This window comes from Lepidochelys kempii, chromosome 4 (assembly GCF_965140285.1).
Source record: "Lepidochelys kempii isolate rLepKem1 chromosome 4, rLepKem1.hap1, whole genome shotgun sequence".
Taxonomy (NCBI): domain Eukaryota; kingdom Metazoa; phylum Chordata; order Testudines; family Cheloniidae; genus Lepidochelys; species Lepidochelys kempii.
Genome location: NC_136383.1, coordinates 106,671,855 through 106,695,108, shown reverse-complemented (window position 1 = coordinate 106,695,108; position 23,254 = coordinate 106,671,855). Strand labels below are relative to the sequence as shown.

Sequence of the window (23,254 nt, the reverse complement as noted above, 5' to 3'; positions counted from 1 at the left end):
CTGGCACACTGGGGGGAAAAAACTGCCGGTCCGCCACATCAGATAGTTTGAGAAGCACTGGGCTAGAGTACCTACTAAAATTTGTCAGAAGAAGGATAACAGAGACATCTGAACAGAAAAGAACCCTAAGGAGCAGAAAAGTTTGGACAAGATAGGCAAAAGAATAGGTTCTCTAACATAGATAATCGGCACTTGGATTCCTGAGTAGAAACATGCACTCAAGAGCTTCACACATGTGAAGAGAAGAAATGAGGCCACTTTGCAAGACACCAGTAAAAATGCAAGTCTGAGGCTAGTTGCTGAAGCATTACCTCTACAAACAGAGTAAGTCTCAACATGACCTTAAAACAGCAGGCTTGCCAGGCTACAACAGTGAGAAATATAATTAGACAGCCATTTAGAAGTGGTTTTCTTGGTAACAGCAGAATCTACTATAATGGTGTTAAATGAAAAAAGCTGGGTGGACTTTAAGGGCTTTAATCTGATTCAAATAAAAACCAAAGATCTCTTTACATCAAGTTTACAAAGAAAGGCCTCTCCAGGACCAGCATGCAAGCACAAAGAAAGATGACTGTTTCACAATAAAGTGGAACTCAGTCATCATCCCTAGCATCACACGGTCCTTATAAAACTTAGCATCATGTGGATCGATAAGAATCTGAAGCCACTGCAGGAGCCAAAATTACTGCCACCAGGAAAATGGACTTTTCCTGAAGCTATTTCACAGATATCAAAGGGATCAGGAAGAGCTTTCATTAGCTTTGTCAGCCCCTTGACACAGAGGGGCTTTCTAAGGGAGGCTAGAGATTTTCAAACACAAAAACCACCACATGAACCTGGTGACAAGGGGCTGCAGAGGTAACAGTCTACACTGGATACATTTGTGACAGGCCAAAATAATAACCAAATGAACATTCAGTAGAGTTCTTTAAAAAAAAAGAACTAAAAACAGATCAAGCCAAATGAATAATGTAATCAAGCCAAGAGTTCCTTTTCTGTTGTTAGTTTTGTTGGTGCAGGGATAAGGAAAAGGACACAGGTACTGTTTAAAGGATTTAAATGATATTCTTCAACTACTAAAAAACCTTCACTGCTTAAAATTTACAGGGTGAAATCCTGGCCCCATGGAAGTCAGTTGTAAAACTACGATTAATGTCAATAGAACCAGGTTTTCACCTGTAATTCTTTCCTTGTGCATTGTTGCCCCACGTGCTCAGAAACCCCATGTATTTGGCCTCAGTTCTCATAAACCATACACAGGGCAGAGGCATCACTGGGGGTATGTTGAACAGTGCTCTGTTCTGTGTGGTGAGACTCCTAGTGGGAGCAGCTACTATCTCTATGGGTCAGTCTACACTAGGAAAATTTAAGAGCATTACAGAAGTGCCAATTACAGTTCCACAGTTAAGGTGGACTTGAGTTTTGCATTTTCAGCAAGGATGCAATCACTTATTGGCAGAGGTGTCAATAAACATATCTTGTTTAATAAACTTTAAGAGAGCAAGGCAAGGGAGCTCTGAATCTTAACATGCATCTTCCACTGTGACTATACCGACAACAGTACCTCTGTGTGCTTTAATCGTAGTTGCTGCCATTGCAGCCTTAAGGGGTTCTCTCCCCAAACCGGTGGAATGCCTGAGCCAGATAAGGAAGAGAAAGAAGAGAACTTGGGATGACATTTTCAGTGAGATCCTGCAAGCCAGTGGGAGCAAAGGGCCTGGAAGGTGAATACTGCAGATAACCTGGAGAAGGAAAAGAGTGCAGAGGAGAACAATCCATGAGTCCCAGCAGAAGAAAGGAGTTCCAGCACATAATGGGGCCACTCCACCAGCAAACACAGACGCTGCAGACTCTTGTGGTCCTACAGGTTCAATGATCCTGGGCTCGCCTCCCACTGCAATCCATAGAGAACTCCATTACAGCACCTCCCTACATCTCCCTCTCAACATTCCACATGGCATCAAGAGCCGCATTCTTAACCCTACCACTCCTCTCTGGGATCATTAAGGACAATCACGCCTCACATACACCTCTGAATGCCACAGCTGCTGTTTGTGTAGGTAAAATGGACATATATGTTCTTTCCACTTGTTAAGTTCTGTTCCGTTAAATGTATTTGCTTTTAAATTGCACAGATTTTTTCTTTGCATTGGTTTTGTTATTGAATAAATTCTATTGTTTGGAAAGTAATTAACCTTTATTAGTTCACAACATATGCTGCAGAGTGCCTAGCAGTTCTGAAAGTACCCACTTGTTACTGTACAGTGACCCAAAACTCATAGGATCAGTGAAAAATAATCAAATGTACACCAAGCACTGAAAAATTAATAAGAGCACTGACAGTGTTGTATTCATCGGTGTACACCAAGCACCAAAATAGCAGGGCCAGGTAAAGCATAGTTCACCACAATGCATTACTGTGGCTCACTGTTAAAGTGCTCTTTTCAAAGCCTCTGAGCCGCACAGCTCGACACTGAGGTTTTCTTATAATCCTTGTATCTGGCTGTACAAATTCAGCAGACAGGCGCTCCACTTCCACCATGATAGGAACTTTTCCCTCTTTGCTTCACAGATACTATCTAAGACCAAGCAGGCGGCCATAACCACTGAGACGTTGTTTCACTGAGATCCAATTTTGTGAGTAAACAACGCCAGCATCCCTTCAATCTACTGCTGAGCTGGTAGATGAATCTTTCCTTGGTGCAGCTGCGGTGGCTGGTATATAGTTTCATGAACCGGAGAGCAAGGGGTAGGCTAGAAACCCCAGGATCACTATTGGGATTTCAAATTTTTCAGTCAGAATCCGCTAGTCAGGAAAGGAAGCCCCTGCCTGTAGCTTTCTTAACAGTCCCGTTTTTAAAGATACAAGCATCATGCACCTTGCCTGACCAGCCAACATCGAGGTCGGTGAAGTAGCCCCATTGATACATCAATGCTTGCATAACCATAGCCCTTTCTAATGGTGTAGTCTGTGGCAAGGTGGCCTGGTACCAAAATAGGGATGCTTGTACTGTCTGTTACTCTACTGCAGTTCAGGAACCCAATTGATACAAATCCATCCACTGTGTCGTGCACACTGCCAGGAATCACAGTCTAGCGTAGCAGGAGACAATAAACAGCTGTACACGCTTGCATGACAAAAGCCCCTGCAGTCGATTTTCCAACTCCAAAATGATTTACCACTGACCAATAATGACTCAGCGTTGCAAGTTTCCACAGTGCGACTGCCACTCCATTATCCACTGTCAGTGCAGCTCTCACTTTGTTGTCCTGACACTGCAAGGCTAGGGTGAGCTCAGCGCATATATTCAGGAATGTGGCCTTACACATCCAAAAGTTTTACAACCACTGCTCTTCATCCCAAACCTGCATTACCATGCAATCCCATCATTCAGTGTTCATTTCTTGGGCCCAGAAGCAGCACACCACCTGAAGCTGTTCTGTGAACACCACTGCCAACCTTGAATTGGTTCTTGCTATGTACAAAACCAATCTGTCTTCCAAGAAATCATCATGTTCCCTGTTGATTCAGTTCTTCTGTGGCCCAGCAAATATCGGAAGATTAGCTGTTCTGTGCTTGCAATGCTTATGACAACAGAGCAGAGCTGTACAGGATCCATGCTTCCAGATGGCAGAGAGCAAGGATGGCCGAGCAGGTTCATGGGATTTTTTTTAAAAGGCACAATATTATGGGACAGATGACATTATGGGTTGGAAACAATTTCATGCTGGGAAGTTGACCCTTTGCACCCATTCATGCCTGCGTGACTAATTTCTGCACCATTATGCACTGTCAAAACTTACCAAAATACACCATGCTGGACAGTGGCAGGTTGCACAGTGAGATACCTACCTATGGTGCTCTGCACTGTCCATCGACATAAGCACTTCTAGCAAGTACACACTGTGCCGATGCAAGATGACAAGCATGCATGCGCCCAAGTGATGTACTACCCATGGCGGCTTTATGCCAATTTAACTTGTGTTGACCAAAGTTTGTAGTTCAGACATGGCCTAAGATTTAGGCTACTAAGTCCCTCAGTCAATTCTGAAAATTTTAACCCAAGTGACCTACATTGTAACCAAGAATACTGGAGGTTTAAGCCATTCATATGAAGGATACAAGCCACCTTATACCACTGCAGATGAATTCTCAGAGGCTGCAGTTAGTATACTTGATGGACTTTTATATATTAAAGTGACTGATTTCTTTAATGGACTTCTGAGAACATTTCTTTTCCAAAGGATCTGTATATTCAGAGTTGCCTCAGACAACCTATTGCACAAAGTGCTGACTTCAGCTGAAGTACTTCAAAAAAAAAAAAAAGATGATGTAATATCATTGACGTATGTTATCATGCCTTCTTCCACTGACAAACAACTGGTTCCAGAAACCTGCAGTGAGAGGGGCATCTTGTACTTATGTCCTCAACATTTTCCAGACTTTCAAATTTTATTTGTCTAAAATCTATCTCCATAATTCCTGCTACAAATTCATTACAATCTGTTTAAAAACTTAAATTTTTTTTAGTCTTTATGAATCAATTCTTCTGCCTATGCAGGGAGATTTATGCATGTAATTCAATAAAGGACTTTTCCACATCAACCCCCCGAGGAGAAACCAGGAGCTATATAGTGTTTGTACCTGTATTCAAACAAGCAATTTTCTGATGCCTTAACAGATCCACTTCTGTGTGCCACTCCCACTGTCTTGCTTATTTTGTAAGTCCCCAAATCTCTGGTGGGTTAGCAGGAGGCCTTTAGATCTAAATATCACATTGTCCAATGCACCAGTAGCTTTGGAAAGCTATGTATTCTGTACAAATCTAACCCAGGGAGACTTCTACCTAGGATATAGAAGGACATCCCACTGTCCTCTGAAGGAGCCAGCAACATATAGAAGTAGTATAACAACTAGAAGCACCACTAGTTAAAGAGAAAATAGATAATGTTCTCTTTCGACCAGAGTATGGAAGATTTGAGCTTCCGTTTCTTTGATGAGCATAGCCCAGGGGCAGCAGTCAGGAAAGGAGTTCTAATTCTGGTTCTAACACAGACTAGCTGTGAAGTCATGGATAAATCACCTAACTTCTGTAGCATTGTTTCACTATCATTAAAGCATGAATTTCTCTCCTTCATAAGTGTTGACATTAAATGTACCTTTTAGAGTACAAAGTGATATTCAAGTACTATTGAGACATTAGATTTTTGTATGTCAATTTTCTGATTAAATTCAACTTAAGATCACTCAGTGCCATAAAAACAGCAGTACACACATTTCTGAGAAATGCTTTTCCTTTAGTTTTCACCCATTAGCTGGACTAGCATCTTAAAATTAAAATTATGTGTAAAATAGAGATCAATGTTTTAGGCATTAAGCAACTGAAAAGTTCATTAAACAAGTATTGCTCAAGAGGGTAAGACTTGTGATGTATCACTAAGATACTGAAATAAAATCGTTAACACAATACTAAACAATTTATCGTAGTAATCCAAAAAAACATGGATATAAACACTCCACCCTGTGACAAAATCTTAAACTTTAAGCAGGAAGCATCAAGTGAATAAGAACTCACCTGTGTCGTTTTACCAGACCCGGTCTCTCCAACCAATACAAAAGATTGGTTCCTGATCAGGATATCTGTAAATCTTTCCTTATACTCCCAGACAGGGAGCTGAAGCCGCTTCTTTAGGATTTCATAGTATCGAGGTGTATGTGGTAGGTTTGTGAATGGATTAATACCCTGTGGAAGTATTGCTGGTTTTAAAGGTGGTAATCCACCACCAACAAGCAACATAGAATTAGATGAAGGACGCAAATCTTTTTCCTTGTCTCTCTCTCTGTCACGATCTCTCTCTCTGTCACGATCCCTGTCACGGTCTTTAGAACGATCTTCACGATCCCGGTCACGATCCCGGTCCTTCCTAAAAGGATTTCCAGACACAGAAAAATACAGAATGTTGAAGTTAATACTTAAAGACAGGATATCGCCAATGTATGCAGGAAGTGTCAAGAAAACTAGATAAAAATGAAGAGTTTAGATTCTTTTCCTTACATTCAGTAGTTTTAAAACTAAGAAATAGGAGCTAATCTAGAACAAAAGAAACAAAGAAAGTATTAAACTAATGTTTCACCATGGAATACATTATGCAGCTCATGCAAACTGAATGCACAGTAAATATTTTAAATAGTTTTGTAAGCAGCTTCACTTAAGTGTACGGCAGAGAAGGAAAAATATCACTGTTCACTTGCTTGCGTCATTACAAAGACCAAATTTCATGTCTGATGCAGATGCCATATTAGTTATGCAAAAATTACAAAAACACTCACTGCTCATGAATGCTGTCATGTGCCTTTACGTACAGGTAAGGTCAGAAAAGTGACTACAAGAGTAGCATCTTCTTAACCTAATACATGTAATAAATATCAAGATCCAGGCTCTCTTTATATATCTCCTTACTTTTCTGACAGCTCTTTCTCAGTCCTTTACTTGCTACCACTACAGAGCCACTTATAGTTATGGGAGGAAGCCGGATTCTATTCTTGCTCATGTGCAGTAGCAGAACTGTACCAACTGCCGAATCTTTTGTTATTGATGATGATGCATGAACTAGAAAGAACACAGCTTGATTCACACATTCCATGAAGAGTTTTTAGCCCTAGCAGATAGAAAGTCCCCTTTATACTTAAGCTGAGCAAATTCGATATAAGTCACTGAGACTCAAAAATGAATCCCATGACTTTTAAGACTATAACTGCATTTAAAAGTAGTTTCCCCCTCCACTCTATCCCTAAATCTAGATCTAAAGGAACCTGAAATGTATAATGCATCGTTAAGTGCTCTCGGTTATAGAATAGTGGACTAGTAGCATCAGCCCAATTGTAGTAATGGGGGGGGGGGGGGGAAGAGAGAGAATACACACACACAGAGATACTTTCACCTACACACACACAAAAAACAAACTTTATAAATAGACATAATTAAGCTTCCTAGTAATAATGCTAGAGAAATCAGGGTAAAAGCATTTGTTTTTTAAAGGCAGAGAAACTGGGGTACAAAATGCACCATGGCATATCAAATGTGTGGCCTAAACTGTATGATAAATGCCCTTTAAATTAAGAGGGAACTGCAAATTAAAATTAATCCTAATCAGGCTGGAGGGAATATTCAGATCAGATATCTGGAGTAAACTCAATCTGCCTTTTAGTTTTACAAGTTGCCTTCAAACGGGTATCAAATTTAATTTGGCCTCAGATTCAGATTTCAAAAGAACAAAGACCATAGACCAATAAAACTGTTTCTCCTAATTCCCCTACCCAATTCACCAGAACCAGGTTTTTTGTGCAAGGAACATGCTCAATTTACAATCTAGTCCTTTTAGGGGGGTGGGGGAGGAGGATGACAGACACAAAAGGGGAAATGGACTATGCAGTGGAAATGGAGAAACTGACAATCCACAAAGAGCTGACAAACAAAACAAAAAAACTGGAAAAATGCTCATCTTTCAGTGACAAACACCACTTAGAATCACTGTAACAGGTGAAAATTTTTAGCCAGAAGTGTGATTTAATTTGACAGTATCCCTTTAAATTACAAAAATGTCCTGGGATGGTTGCAACCAAACCCTTTGCAGGATTGTGCTAGTGACACCCAAATGCTGAAATAACTAAACACAAGTAAAACAAAGGCCCCAAACTTTGGTGGGGGGGGAAGAGGGGGAGGGAGGGAATGTATACTCATGCTTAACTTTATGCTCTGAGAATCACCACACTGAAGTCAATGGGGCTACTCACAGTGCATAAAGTTAAGCACACGTGATAGTATTTGAAGGACTGGAACCCAAGCACGTTTCCACTATCCAAGATGAGAACAAAAGTAAACTTGGAAAAGCAAGATTATTGAAAGACATAATTCTGAAATACCAATAGGGCATTTGTAATATAGGTTAAGAAATTTAGTGATTGTCCACATACATACCCCTTCCCTTCAAAAATTTCTGACCCATATTTTCAATAACCACGACTAGTTTTGGGTGCCAATCTTTCAAATACCTAATGTCTGATTTTCAGGCCAGGACTACACAAGGTTATGTTGGCACAGCTATGGTGGTTAGGAGTGGGAAGAGGAAAATCACACCCCCTAGCCAACATAGCTATGCCAACAAAACCCTCAGTGTAGATGCAACTATGCCAACAAGAGTGCTTCTGTTGGTTTAGCTAACATCTGTTTGGTGAGGTGGTGTTACTATGCCAGCAAGAGAATTCCGTCTGCCTGCATACACTGCATCTACACTAGGTGCCTATGCTGCCATGGGTCCTGTGGCGTAGACATGAACTCAGAGTTACACAGTGCTTATTTGATTAATTTCAGTTGAAGATGCAGGTGTTCAACGCTTTTTAAAATTAAGCCTTCAACAGAAAGCTGATCACCTAAATCCAGAGAATACTTTTGAAAATCTGGCCCTTTGAAACAAGACAACTGTACTTGGATACGGTATACTTGATAGTTTTGTTCCTGGAAAAGATTTACCAGTAAACTGAAGTTTAGTACCTCAAGGTAGCAGCATTGTCTCTTGCTGCAAGAGAGATAATTTAGCCTATACGTTTGGTCATAAGAGTTGTAAATAAGGTATTTATAAAATTAACACATTTTAAATAGGAATTGTGTCTTTTACAAATCATTTTTTTAAAAACTTACAAGTACCCCAATTTTTTCTACAGAATTTCTAGTATGCTGTTGATACAAATCAAACTGCCTCAAAACAGTTCAGTGGTCAGGTACAGCAACTACACAAACAATTCAGAGTAGCAGCCGTGTTAGTCTGTATTCGCAAAAAGAAAAGGAGTACTTATGGCACCTTAGGGACTAACCAATTTATTTGAGCATAAGCTTTCATGAGCTACAGCTCATTTCATCGGATGCACTGTGGTTAGTCTCTAAGGTGCCACAAGTACTCCTTTTCTTTTTACATAAAAAACTGTTATATTTACATATTTAAAAATCAAAGAATAATTACTGACCTTTTGGCTTGCAGCTGAGGATTCCCTCAACTTCATATCCTTTGAATTTCAATTCACAAGCTTCAAATGGCACAACAAAAATAATCCTAATAATCTCACCTAAAAGTAAATGGCCAACTGATCTCTTTAGGAACTCTTCTTATTCTCCCTCTCTATTTTGGGGCAACAGAAACTCTTCCTATTGGGCACCAGGCTGCCTCATATTATTCAGGGAAATAACAAGAATAGGCAGAGTTCCTGAAGAGAGCTCATGGCCAATTACTTCCCCCCACAGCATCTCATATTCATCCTAGGCTGCTGCTGGCCATGCCTCTTTTTAACATACAAAGTAGATGAATAGGCATGGGAGCTTCCACATACCAAAAAAAAAAAGAAATTGCAGCCAGCTACAGTTAGCACATAGTAGTTTTTGTATTTTACAAATTCTAAGACCAAGACTGTTTTAAAAAGTGGCTGAGTGACCGAGCAAAGGCCAATACTCCCTGCTCTTATTAGAAAAGGCCCATAAGAGCTCTAATTTACCATCTCTAGATCCTCAATTGATTGTATGGCTCTAGAGGTGACCAGTAAGAATTACTGACACCATTAATATGTTGTTTATTTATCTTTAAAAGAGACCTAAATTTTACAATATTTTGTGTCACTGTTACCCTCACTTTCCCTCTGCAGTGCCTCTGGTTTCAAAAATTTGTTCCATTTTATCCTAATTCATGTACTAATCCTGCAATGAGCTTTAAGATGATGCATCAGACTGTAAACTGTCTGAGCCAGCACCTGTCTCATGCTATCTGTTTGAACAACACCATTACAATGAGGGTCTGATGTGACTGAAGCCCCTGTGCACTCATGCAATACCAATAATAAATATAGCAAAAGCTTAAAACTTAACTTTTAAATTAAAGCTTACATTTTGCTGAAATTAATGTCTTCTTATGCCCCCACACTAGCCAGGAAAAGTATCCTTAGTTACAACTAGAAAAATGTCAATCTGGAAAAATGCAAACTACACCTGGCAAAAAATAGATATTTGATTGGAGGGAGAATCTGGAAGCAGAAGGAGACCCCATGACAATGAGAAGCTTTTCACACCTTTTCTTTGAAAATATAAGCCTACCACTAGGATCAGATTTTTATGAAGGAGACCACCCAGACCAGCATTAGATAGGGTAATAATTTGTTTCTAAATAAGGACTATGAATCCTCTTGCTTCAGGGCATATACCAGTTACCAACTGACATTGATTAGGACAAAATTCTCCCAAAAGGGAAAACTATTCTGTGTGTGTCTACTTTGGCATTTCTTGCATCTTTCTCTGAAGCTTCTGTTACTAACCACTTTCACAGAGGAGATACTGGATTAGATGGTCCGGTGATTTAATCCAATGTGGCAATTCCTATTAGTCCTCCATCATTTTTAATTATTCCATTAAACTTTTTCTGTTGTCCACACACAAACAAGAAAAATCTACAGAATACTATTTTAAATTTTAGAATTCAAATGCTTCAACCAAAACGTAAACTAATTTAAGGACACTGCCTAAATTTTTGTTGTTGTTGAACATACATCCACCCCAGCAATTTTCAGTGTAAGCTAAAAACAAAAATAAATTATGTCATTAAATTCACTCCTGTGTCTCCTACCATCTCTTCCAATGTTTGTGATTTTACAATTACTTTTTTTTTTTGGTAATGCTTTCCCCTCTTTTGTTCACCTGTGGATAATCTCACACAAAGAGGAATGATTGATCACACAGGGGCAACAGTGAAACTGATTAGACACAAAATGCTGAAAGATGCAGAGAACACAAACAAAAGAATCTTTTGTCGTACCCTTCCCCCGCCAACTTCAGTTTCGATAATCATAGCGGTTACTCGTAAACAGCAGTTTGCAAAACTGCAGACATAAGTTGCCGAGATCACTCTAAATTACTGAGGGAAGATAACCAGCCTTGGGCCGAAAACTATGATCTGGTTCAGGCCATGTCGGAGTGTTAACGACACGAGTTTAGAAATACTGATCCCCGCTCAGCCCTGCACGGGGACCCGGGCTCACGGGACTCTCTCACCCGGCCGCGGCCAGAGTGACCCGAGGAGCCGAGTAACGAGAGAACAGATGGGGTCACCGTTTGCACGGATGCAGGAACATTTCTGCAGGAAATCGGAGCCCGCCCCAGCCAGGATTTCGGATTCCTGCATGGAAAGGAGCAGGGACCGGCTCCCTGCCGCTCCCACCCAGCTCGCCCGGCGCCCCCGCCGTGTCCCCTACCCCGCACCGGGGCTCCCGGCGCTTGGAGAGAATGGACGGGGTCATCTCTAGGCTCTGGGAAGCCGCCGGGCTCTTCGGCCCGCCGCCCCTCCCCCCGAAACGGGACGAGGAGACGCGCCTACCCCCAGGGACTTGCCATGCGGCTTGTGTGCCGCGCCCCGCCGGCCCCTCGCCCCGCCGATCCCTGCCCTCCCGCTCCTCGGCCAGACCCAAGACAGCAGGGAGCGAGTCTGGCGCCGAGGGTACAAAGCGGATTAGGCGGGAGCAGCTCCAAGAGCGAGAGTGACCGACCCCGACCCACAGGCCGCGCGGCCAGGCCCCGGCGTCCCTCACCCGTCAGCCGTGGCGCGCTTCTTGTTGGAGCTGTAGTCGTCCCCCAGGTCTAGGCGATGGCGCTTGGACATAGTACCAGCGGCAACAGGGGGCTTCGGGCGGAGATGGGTGCGGCGGCTCCGCGCTCTCTGCTCCTCAGGCAGCAGCGGCAGCGCCCCGAGGCCAGGAACAGCAACTAAAATGGCGGCCGGAAGGAAGCCCGGCTCCGCGCGAGACACTGAACGAGCGGCTTCGAAGAGGGGGAAGTGGTGCACCCACTCCTGGTCCGGCTGGGAACCTTACCCCCACGCGTCCGGGTCCGGCCTGCGGATCGCTCCTCGGGAACCCCATTGCCACCCCCGGAGTGGAGAGGGGGCCACAACGTGAGGCGGAGCGAGTGGGGAAAGGGGTGGGGCTCTGACATGGCGCTCACAGGCGGAAAGAGCCGGTGCTGGGCCAGCGGGCCTGCCAGGAGTGGTGTGCACGGGACAGCCTGGCCCTCTGGGCACTGCCCCATGGCACAAAGCAGGACCAGCTCCCCACGCACCAGGGACACGGTGCCTTGCCTAGAGACCAGACTGAGACTTTGGCTTCAGCTGGTAGTGTCCTCCTGCAGTGTGTCCAGGAATAGCCTGCTTAAAACAGCCCATAGCCCAGACCCACAACTGGGCTTGGGAACCATCCCCACCCCTTCAGCACCAGTGGGCAGCGCTTCCCCACAATGACTATGCTGTACCATTGTCATTGCTTTTCTGACATGACCTTGTGACTTGCTGTGAGGGCTCACTTAGCCTTGCTCCACAAACAAAGACCCAATCCTACAGACTTGTTACATGTGTCCATCATAACTTTACACATCATGGGACCACTCATCTGCACTGTTCCCTCTAAGCTGTGCGCATGTGCACGCGCAGACAGATCCTAAACCCCGCGCACACAGCGAAACACCGCACACACAAAAAATGAAATATTACATCGGAGCCAGGCCGAAATATCATTTACGGGCGACTTTTGACATTGTTCGCACACCATCTATCAATACAGCCAGACTCTACTAGCTGGCAAGGGGGGGAAAGGGAAAGGAGGGCAATGAATCATACCCTCCCCAAGCATTTTGAACGTGGAATATTGATCACGTCGAGACAGTCAGGATCCACACATGTCCATTTTCCTGCATTTTTTTGCTGCAGATTCATGGATGTGATGGGCGCTATGCACAAACTTCCAGTATCCTGATCTGAATGAGCTCCCGTTTGCCCTTTTGTCGAGTCTCGCTGTTAAGCGCATTGAAATAGTAGCCATATAATAAAAGTATTAATTTTAAATAAACCAATCTGGTAAAAAATCAATCCCAAAATGTCACTGTCTAGAGGTTTAAAGTGTAAAAGAACAGCGACTTCATTTAAATCTGGATGGCTGGATGAGACAGACGGTTACACCAAAGTCACATAGTGTAATGCTTGTTAAACTTCGTGAAATATTCACATATGATGAAGACAACGGAGTGCTTTGTGTATACTGTTGAGATGCCAGAGCTTCGGGGAGAATTTTCAACAGGAAGAATGTGGAACAATGTATGGAAGTTGGATTTCTTAAAAACGTCATCTGTCAAATCCCTATGTTCAAAATACAAAGACTTTTCTTGCTGAAGAGATTTTTATAGTCAGTCAGTACAATGACTTCAAGTTTGCAGTAGCCAAAAGAATCAAAAGCCAATTGGTTTTAAGTTTCCCGGATATGGTGACATTTGCTCATTAGAACGAACAGTTTCAGGATCTTGCAAACTTGATGGATATTGGAGGAACATTCCTAGCATCAAGTGCAGACTGTGAACGTGGCTTTAGCTTAATGAACACTCTAAAAAACAAACTACAGAATCGTTTACAAGTAGATCATTTGGACATGCTGATGTGTATTAAGAGTTACCAGCTGGATGGAGGACTGATAGAGACTCAAGGAGCTTGGCTTGTTTAGCCTACCTAAAAGAAGGTTGAGGGGAGATATGATTGCTCTCTATAAATATATCAGAGGGATAAATACCGGCGAGGGAGAGGAATTATTTAAGCTCAGTACCAATGTGGACACAAGAACAAATGGATATAAACTGGCCACCAGGAAGTTTAGACTTGAAATTAGACAAAGGTTTCTAACCATCAGAGGAGTGAAGTTTTGGAATAGCCTTCCAAGGGAAGCAGTGGGGGCAAAGATCTATCTGGCTTTAAGATTAAACTCAATAAGTTTATGAAGGAGATGGTATGATGGGATAACATGGTTTTGGTAATTAAATATTCATGGTAAATAGGCCCAATGGCCTGTGATGGGATATTAGATGGGGTGGGATCTGAGTTACCCAGGAAAGAATATTCTGTAGTATCTGGCTGGTGAATCTTGCCCATATGCTCAGGGTTTAGCTGATCACCATATTTGGGGTCGGGAAGGAATTTTCCTCCAGGGCAGATTGGAAGAGGCCCTGGATGTTTTTCGCCTTCCTCTGTAGCATGGGGCACGGGTCACTTGCTGGAGGATTCTCTGCTCCTTGAAGTCTTTAAACCACGATTTGAGGACTTCAATAGCTCAGACATAGGTGAGAGGTTTTTTGCAGGAGTGGTGGGTGAAATTCTGTGGCCTGCGTTGTGCAGGAGTCAGACTAGATGATCATAAAGGTCCCTTCTGACCTAAATATCTATGAATCTATGAATCTGGACAGAGATTATATTGAATGGACAAATGAAAAAGATCGCAGGGAAAAACAGTAAGCTTAGTTTAGCAGTCTTTGACATTTCAACCAATTAGGAAATTAAAATGCATTTGTAATTACATATCTTGTTTTTGGCTGATAATCATTTATTGATATTTTTAGGAAAATTTTAAATTTAAAACACAAACTCTTGTTTTTCTTTTTTTACTTATGATGTCTCTATCTGAAAACCCATATAAATTGACATAATGGCATACTTATTAAATTGTCTTTATTATATGTTTATCAGAATCTTTTTGGACATGTTTATAGAATGAAAGGTGAAAGTGGACACCAACAGGCAAAAGCCTGTGGACTGATAATGATCATGATTAATAAGTGCTTGATATATGCTCGTGATGTCTATAAAAAAGATCATAAAGTGTAATGCTTAAAACTAACTTCTGCTTCATGAAGAATGGTTAAATTTCCTTTTTCTAAGTATTTAAAAATGACATTTATAAAATAACATGGTGTAAAACTATTATTATCACAAATTGCCAATTAAAACTTTTAAAATATGTAAGCATTTTACTCGCTTGGGTGCATTTGCCTCATGGTGCACAAATTTGAATTCTGCTTCAAAAATTTGCACAGAAGAAATTTTTTGCACACACGGCCTGTCAAAAATTAGAGGGAACATTGCTCACCTGTTTAAATCTTTGCAAGATTGGGGTCATAGCTGCCCATTCATCAGCAACACCAGCTCAGAGCAACTCAAGCCCCACTGTAGGTCTGCACACACAGCTCTATCATGCTAGTCGTTTCAGCTGATGTCAATGAGAGCAGGAAAGACTTGAGAACCATCACAGTAGAAAGTATCACTACTGAGACACATCCCAGAAGTTAGGATCTTCACATATTATTCACAAGTTAGGATCTTCACATATTATTCACAAGTTAGATCACACATATATCTTAAAAGGATCATAAAATAAAGAGAACCCCTTCAGGAAAGATGGTGGTGTGCAAAAGGAACTAACTGGTACTCATGAGATGTGAATTTAATTCCTGCTTCTGCCACTTTCTCCTATTTGTTGTCTTGTCTCATCTATATAGGGCTTGTCTACATAAGCAAGTAATATCTATATAAGCTAAGGTTTTAATTTAAACCTTTATAGTTATACAGGTGTAACTCCCCAGTGGACACTCATAACATAGGTCTGTTTGTTTGTTTTGTTTAAGCTAAACAACAACATAAAAAGCCATCTTATTTCCAGAATAAGAATGTCCAAAGAGGGAGTTATACCAGTATCATTTTTATTTGGAGCTATCAACTGTCTGCTTTAAATTTGGGGACTCTGGATTTTGAGCTTTGTAGTGGCCAATCAGGAGTCAGCATCCAAGCAATACTTCAGATTTATACAAAACTTTGGGGTATCTATTTCAGGAGGGGTCATGGCAGAATAGTCTTATATGGGTGTGGCTCTATTTCAAATTTTGACCCACTAAAGGTGATTTTGGCATTATCATTATTTGTTTATATTCTGGTAGCACGTTGATACCCCAACCCCATTGTGCTATGCACTATATAAACAAATATAGTTAACAAAATAACTAAATAACACTAAACTAAATAACACTAAATAACAAAGATACAGTTCCAGCCCAAAGAGTTTCCCATCTAAGGTCTTGATTCTGCAAACATGTATTCATCTGCAAGTAATCCCCTTGATTTCAAATGGACTACTCAGGGTGGTAAAGCTGAGCACATGCATTAGAGTTTCCAGGATCAATGCCTAAATACAAGGTGAAAGATAACAGATAGCTAGAGCAAACAGATGGGGGAGCACAAAGATAACAATGAGACAAAAATGACCAATGAGATAAGTATCTTGCCAGAAGTTTGAGGGATGCAGTACAGTAGAATCTCAGAGTTATGAACACCAGAGTTACGAACTGACTACTCAACCACACACCTTATTTGGAACTGGAACTTAAGTATGCAATCAGCCAACAGCAGAGATACACACACACAGAAAGCAAATACAGTACTGTATTAAACGTAAACTACTAAAAATAAAAGGGAGAGCAGTATTTTCTTCTGCATAGTAAAGTTCGTATTAAGTCAATATTCAGTTGTAAACTTCTGAAAGAACCAAAACATTTTGTTCAGAGTAGGGCCCTACCAAATTCATGGTCCATTTTGGTCAATTTCAAAGTCATAGGATTTTTTAAATTATAAATATCATTATTTCAGCTATTTCAGGTGTTGGAACTGTAGGGGTCCTGACCCAAAAAGGAATTGTGGGGGGGAGGGGTTCACAAGTTTATTTTTGGGGGGGTTGCGGTACTGCTGGCCGCGGCACTGACTTCAGAGCTGGGCAGCTAGAGAGTGGCGGCTGCTGGCCAAGAGCCCAGCTCTGAAGGCAGATCCACCGCCAGCAGCAGCAGCGCAGAATAAAAGTGGCATAGCATGATATTGCCACCCTTTCTTCTGTGCTGCTGCCTGAAGAGCTGGGCACTCAGTCAGTAGCTGCCACTATCCAGCCACCCAGCTCTGAAGGCAGCATAGAAGTAAGGGTGGCAATACCTGTGCCCCCCTAAAATAACCTTGCAAGCCCCCTGCAACTCCCTTTTGGGTCAGGATCCCCCAATTTAAGAACTGCTGGTCTCCCCCATGAAATCTATATAGTAAGGGTAAAAGTGCACAGAAGACTAGATTTCATGGGGGACGAGGAGACCAGATTTCACAGTCCCTGACGTGTTTTTCATGGCTGTGAATTTGGTAGGGCCCTAGTTCAGAGTTATGAACATTTCAGAGTTACGAACAACCTCCATGCCTGAGGTGTTCATAACTCTGAGGTCCTACTGTACATATGCACAAAATGGAACAGAGTAGTCACTTGTCTTTCAAAAGTTGTTTGTTGAGAAAGTATTTTTTAAATTTCTTCCATGTGCATCTGTATCAATAAAAACCCTGATTAAAGACACTGAAGAAATATTTATGATTTGTTTCCCTATTTATTCTTTATACTTTCCATTTCTTATTCTAGCTAACAAAGATTTAGTCGTCAGTTTCATATTCCTTTTAAAACATTTTTAGCCAGTTTCATTTTCACTTTTTTCACTTCTAATATATTAATGTAATACTATTTTGTTTGGGTTGCAAACATTGCAAAGGAGTGTTTAAATGCAAACCAAAAACTGATTTGATTTACATTTTTTCTCTTTAAATTTACTAAATGTTTATAATTTTATTAGGTTTATGCAAAAAAAAATCCCTAAACATTGGGCCTAAACTATCTATTACTTTAATTCAGCGGTGCAGCCCACAGAGACTTACAACTCCTGCAGTACAAAGATATGTTGTGGCTGGTTGAACCAAGGTAGAACAGAGCTCCCCTCTTCATTGTAGAACCCCCTTGTCACCCCTACTCTGCTCATATTGGATACAAATGTATTTTTATTTTCAATTTGCTTATTAAAAAACAATAAAAAGCCTAAGTGTACATTTGTATTAATAAAGCCCACAGGTTTTTTTTTTTAAAGTTGGGCCATCTAAAATTGGCTGCAACAAGAATACTGTCTGTGTTTATCACTATCATTTGCTGTGATAAAAACATAGGTACATGAACAGTCCTAAACATAACATCCATCACAGCTAATCTGTCTCAGAGAACAGCCTAAGTGAATTGGTGGACTTCATGCCACACCCAAAAAGGTAAACTTAGGGTATGTCTACACTACGAAATTAGGTCGAATTTATAGAAGTCGGTTTTTTAGAAATCATTTTTATATATTCGAGTGTGTGTGTCCCCACAGAAAATGCTCTAAGTGCATTAAGTGCATTAACTCGGCGGAGTGCTTCCACAGTACCGAGGCAAGCGTCGACTTCCGGAGTGTTGCACTGTGGGTAGCTATCCCACAGTTCCCGCAGTCTCTGGAAATGAGATTCAAAAGTTCGTGGTTCTTTTCCTGTCTACCTGGCCAGTGCATCTGAGTTGAGAGTGCTGTCCAGAGCGGTCACAATGGAGCACTCTGGGATAGCTCCCGGAGGCTAATACCGTCGAATTGTGTCCACAGTACCCCAAATTCAACCCGGCAAGGCCAATTTAAGCGCTAATCCACTTGTCAGGGGTGGAGTAAGGAAATCAATTTTAAGAGCACTTTAAGTCGAAAAAAAGGGCTTCATCGTGTGGACGGTTGCAGGTTTACATCAATTTAACGCTGCTAAATTCAACCTAAAGTCCTAGTGTAGACCAGGGCTAAGGCTACATCTGCACTGGCAATTGAACGACAAAACTTTTATCTTTCAGTGGTGTTAGCCCACCCCCCAAGACAAAAGTTTTGCCGCAACAAGTGCCAATATGAGCAGCACATTGTTGGCAGGAGCTCTCTCCTGCCGACAATACAAACGCCCCTTGTTGTGGGTAGAAGTTTCTTGTCGGCAGGAGAGCAGGCAAACAGCGGCTATACTGCGTGACTTTTAGTGGCATGGCTGCGGCAACACAGCCATGTCGCTAAAAGATGTAGTGCATACATAGCCTTAGATACAGTCAGCTCAACAGAGGAAGCAAATTTCAGAGACAAGAACCCACCGTCAAGAACTTATTGACAAGGCTGATCAAATCTAGATATATTAGCATAAGAGCATCAGTTGATCTCAACTACTGCAGTGCGGGAGAGGAAGAAAGGCACCTTCATGTAATTATAGGAACTAGATCATGTAAGGCTTTACAAATCAAAATCAACATTCTGAATTGCACCAGGAAGCAAATAGGAAGCCAGTGTGGTTTTTAAATTAGTGATGTAATGTGCTCCATACATACAGCTTTACCAACTGTTCAGGAACCATCTGAAACTTGTGAGCAGTCTTCAAACGTAGCCCCACACAGAGCACATCACTGTAATCCAGTCTGGAGGTCAGAAAGTCCTGGATGATTCTGGCAACATTTGAATCAGAGAAAAAGATTGCAGTCACATCAAGCACAGATAGGAAAATGCACTTTTAGCTATCAAAACCACTTGGAACTCTTAGCAAATACAGGTCAAGGAGGACTCCTAAATAGCATACCTCATTGACAAAGCATAGGAACACACCCCTCAATACTGGGGACAGATGCCACCCACCAGCCAACCAACATTACCTCTATCTCATCTGGGTTAAGTTTTAAACAGCAGATACTCATCCAAGTAACCAGCCTCTTGGGAATACTAGGACTCTGCATGAGGTGGGTCTTATAGAAAGAAGCAGCAGACTCCAGAGTAAGCTCTGTTCTAACCCTATACCATGCCATAGTCTGAATTAATTTTAACAAAGGAGTGACTCAAAAAGCAGAAAGGTTTTAGAAAGGTAAAATTAGAGGGGACATTTTAAAATAAAGTATTTTTTCTTTTTAAAAAACCCCCCAGGTATTCTCCACATAGCCATAATGGAACAAACATTATTATAAACAGTATTCCACTACACTGGAGACTGGGAGTTGAAGCAGTATTCCTATCAGTTACTTGCTCAATGCCTTAAAACCTATCTGTACCTGAAAACCTACCTCACAGAGATCTTGTGAAGATAAATATTTATCAAATGCTTTGAGACACTTGAATGGGAGACACCAAACAAGTTCAATGTATTATTGCTGTGAAACTGAACCATTGCATTTACATACTGTTACGGGTAATTTTTATAGCAGTCTAGGGTAGATTGAGGCTAGCTGACTGCTCTCTACATCTTGGGATGGTGGGGACTTCTGAGACCAAAAGTTAATATATTCTATGTGAAGGGAGCCTATCCTTTAAGGTCCTTACCCCCTTGCTGATTTCTAGGCCAAGTCTGGAATCTTGCAAGTGGCATCCTATACATGGAGGTTGTTAGAGAATGGTAAATATTCCATGGGGAATTGTTGAATCCAGGGGGAGACCTGGATTGAAAGTTTTATGCTGTACACCTTGTGAGCCCAGAAACTCCTCAGTGCCAACTGACAGAGGCCCTTCCCATACTGAAACTCACAACAGGCTTGCCATATTCATTGCCCTAAACTACTGTTGTCACAATGTATATTTCAAAGACGTTGTGTGAGGTATCCTATGTAAACTGGTGACACACTGGTCCCCAAAATCATTGTGTGATGTATGTAGGGTTGTATGCAAAAAGTTACAGATGTGTGTTGGAAATATATTCTTAAAAAGTGTCTGGGAGACAAAGCAAAAGCTTGCACTAGACAAAGGAATGTGTATTTACCTCTCTGACTGGCTTGGTTACAGACAGAGGACAATGGAAATACATTTATATATAAGGTAAACAACACAATCAGGCTAAATGAGCAGGGGAGACAATCATGCCAGGGGACAGAATCTGCATTCCAGGAAGCTTTCTGCCTCCTGAAACAGAGACAATACACTTTGGGTAATGTAAGGGTGGAAAAAAAGACATTTTAGTTACCCATCACTGATGGGACAATACAGTCCAGCATCCTATGAGCCTCTGAAAGCTTCACCCTCTTGCTCTGAAAACCAAGAGCTACTGGAAACTTGATGTAAGTGAAAAACATGCTTAGACAAAGATTGTAACTAGCTGAAACTAAGTTTTACTCACTAGAAAGCGTGTTTGGTTTGGTTTTGTAACCATATCCATCCTTATCTCTCGCACAGAGACCTGCTGCTCCCCTCCCCCCCAAAGGGCCAGCAGCAGTGCAGCAGGGCTAAGGCAGCTCCCTGCCTGCTCTTCATCCCTCCCCCCGCGCTGTGCCACTCCCGTGTCTGGGGGTGTCTCCGTGTGTGGCCTCAGCCCCGAGTGTCAACTCCGCAGCTCCTATTGGCCAGGAACTGCGACCAATAGGAGCTGCGGGGGTGGTGCTCATGGGCAGCGGTGTGTGGAGACCCCGTGCGCACCTAGGAGCTGCGGCTAGAGTGGGAGTGTGTGCTGGTCACTTTGGGAGTCACACCACCTGAGGTGAGCACTACCCCCTGACCTCCTCCCGCACCCTAACCCCCTGCCCCAGCCCAGAGCCCGCACCCAGCACCCAAACTTCCTCCCAGAGACCGCACCCCTCACTCCCTCCTGTACCCCAACCCCCTGCCCCAATCAAGGTACCTCACTTTATTTTCAATTACTTCCTATTACTTATAATATAGTAGGAGGATGAAGAAAAAAAGAATGAAAAATGAGGGTGGGGAGATAAGAGAGAATGTTCTTTTTCTTGGCTGGGTCCCCAAAAATGAGCCTGCACACCGGGCCCCACTAACTCTAAATCTGCCACTGCTTTCAGAGGTCTAATTCTTTCTTGCTCTTTCTTAACAAGGTTGTTAAAGTGGTACAGGAGAAACTGTTTGCATTTTATTGTTATGTATTTTTCCTTTTCATATTTAATACAAATCTTTTTATTGGCTATTGTTTATTTAGTTCTTTAATACTTGATTACAGGTCCTTTCTTTCCACACAGTTCTGCAAACAACATGTGCTTAATTTTCAACACACTATTAAAGTCAGTGGGACTGCTCATGTGCTTAAAGTTAAGCATGTGCATACATGTTTGCGGGACTAGGACCAGGGCCGTTCCTAGCTATTCTGGGGCCCTATGCAGCCCCGCTGTTGGGGTGGGGGGGCAGGCCTCCGGCGGGGGGGCTGGCTTGAGGGAACCATCCCCCAGCACTCACCAGTGGCACGGCTGGGGCCGGGCCACTGTGCTTCCCGCCGCCAGTGAGTGCAGGCCCAGCCCTGCTGCAGAGTCCTCAGGGAAGTGGGGGCAGGGCTGGGGCGGAGCAGGGGCGGGAAGAGGCGGGGTGGAGACTTTGGGGAAGGGGTGGAGTGGAGGTGGGCCTGCGGCACAGCAGGGGCAGGAAGGGATAAGGCTGAGGCGAAGGCTTTGGGGAAGGGGTGGGAAGAGGCGGGGCTGGGGCAGAGCAGGGGTGGGGGCCACTGGAAAGAGGCGGAACAGGGGCTGGAGCAGCATACAGCTGCGTAGGGCACCGGGAAATTTGGTGCCCCAAATTGCATATGGATAAGGATGGCCCTGACTAGGACCTTAGCTGTTCAATTTTTATCAGCTGTGTGTGAGTTGCTAAGATCTGCCAAACAAAAGCTAGTTACCATGATGTGAAATAGGTGCCCTAATTACATACACCTGCTGGGTTAATAAAGCCAAAAGTGTTGGAGGCTGGTCCTTTTTTGTTTGTGAGGAGACAAGAGTAAATAATTAGCTGACTGTGTCGGTAACATGCAGAAAAACTCAGCGAGTGCTAGAAGCAGGTTGGAATACTGTGCAGACATTAACTGCCATACCTTGGCTAACAGCTGCTGCTGAACCCAGTTTATTATAACAAAATAGCTTCCATGTTCTCTTCCCACTTCCAGGTTGATTATGGAAGATATTCTGCAACTGTATTAAAAGCCCCCATGCAGAACAGACGTTAGCAGCCAATGAAAGTGCTTGACAAGGGGCTTTAAATGTCCACAGCTGTGCCAAAATGGATTGGAACCTCCTTCTCTTGATGCCTTATTTGCATAAAACCCCAGCAAGGAAGAAGCTAGGTTATTTTCAAGTTGGTTTATTTTTCTTTTGACAGCTGGGAATATTATTTTTAGTTTAATCTGAATACTACTGTAACAGCCATAAAGGATTTAAGAGCAGACTCAGGCTAAGCCATTTTCTTCACTGTTTGATTACATTACAGATCTTGTAATAACATTTTTTTCCTTAATTTGGTGGTACTGGACCCTGAGGTGAAAGCAGTCTGTTGTATAAGCCAATTCCCTTCCAAAAGTACAGGGTCTAATAGAAGACACAAGACCTAATTTGTAGAGGTGCTGAGCAACCCAGTCCCCACTGCAGAAAATGGGAATGAAAAGTGAATAGCAGATTTTAAAAAAATCAAACCATTAATATCTAGACTACCACATAAGGCTTTGCGTATTGTTTCACATACTATAGGATCCTGCATAGAATCCTATGGGTGAGATTCACAGGGCAGGCTGAGGA

General features: G+C 42.4%; 1 protein-coding gene across 2 annotated transcripts in view; it reads right to left on the bottom strand.

Moving 5' to 3' along the window:
• The window catches only part of DHX15 (DEAH-box helicase 15), a 69,887-nt gene extending 58,038 nt beyond the window's left edge, over positions 1–11,849 (bottom strand). For both annotated transcript variants that reach the window (XM_073342372.1, XM_073342373.1), the window contains exons 1-2: positions 11,621–11,849; positions 5,577–5,925 (exon numbers count right to left, since the gene is read on the bottom strand). In XM_073342372.1, the coding sequence (XP_073198473.1) occupies positions 5,577–5,925; positions 11,621–11,691 (420 nt within the window). In that variant the 5' untranslated portion in view covers positions 11,692–11,849. The remainder of the gene's footprint in view (positions 1–5,576; positions 5,926–11,620) is intronic.
• Between the last annotated feature and the right edge of the window lie 11,405 nt (positions 11,850–23,254).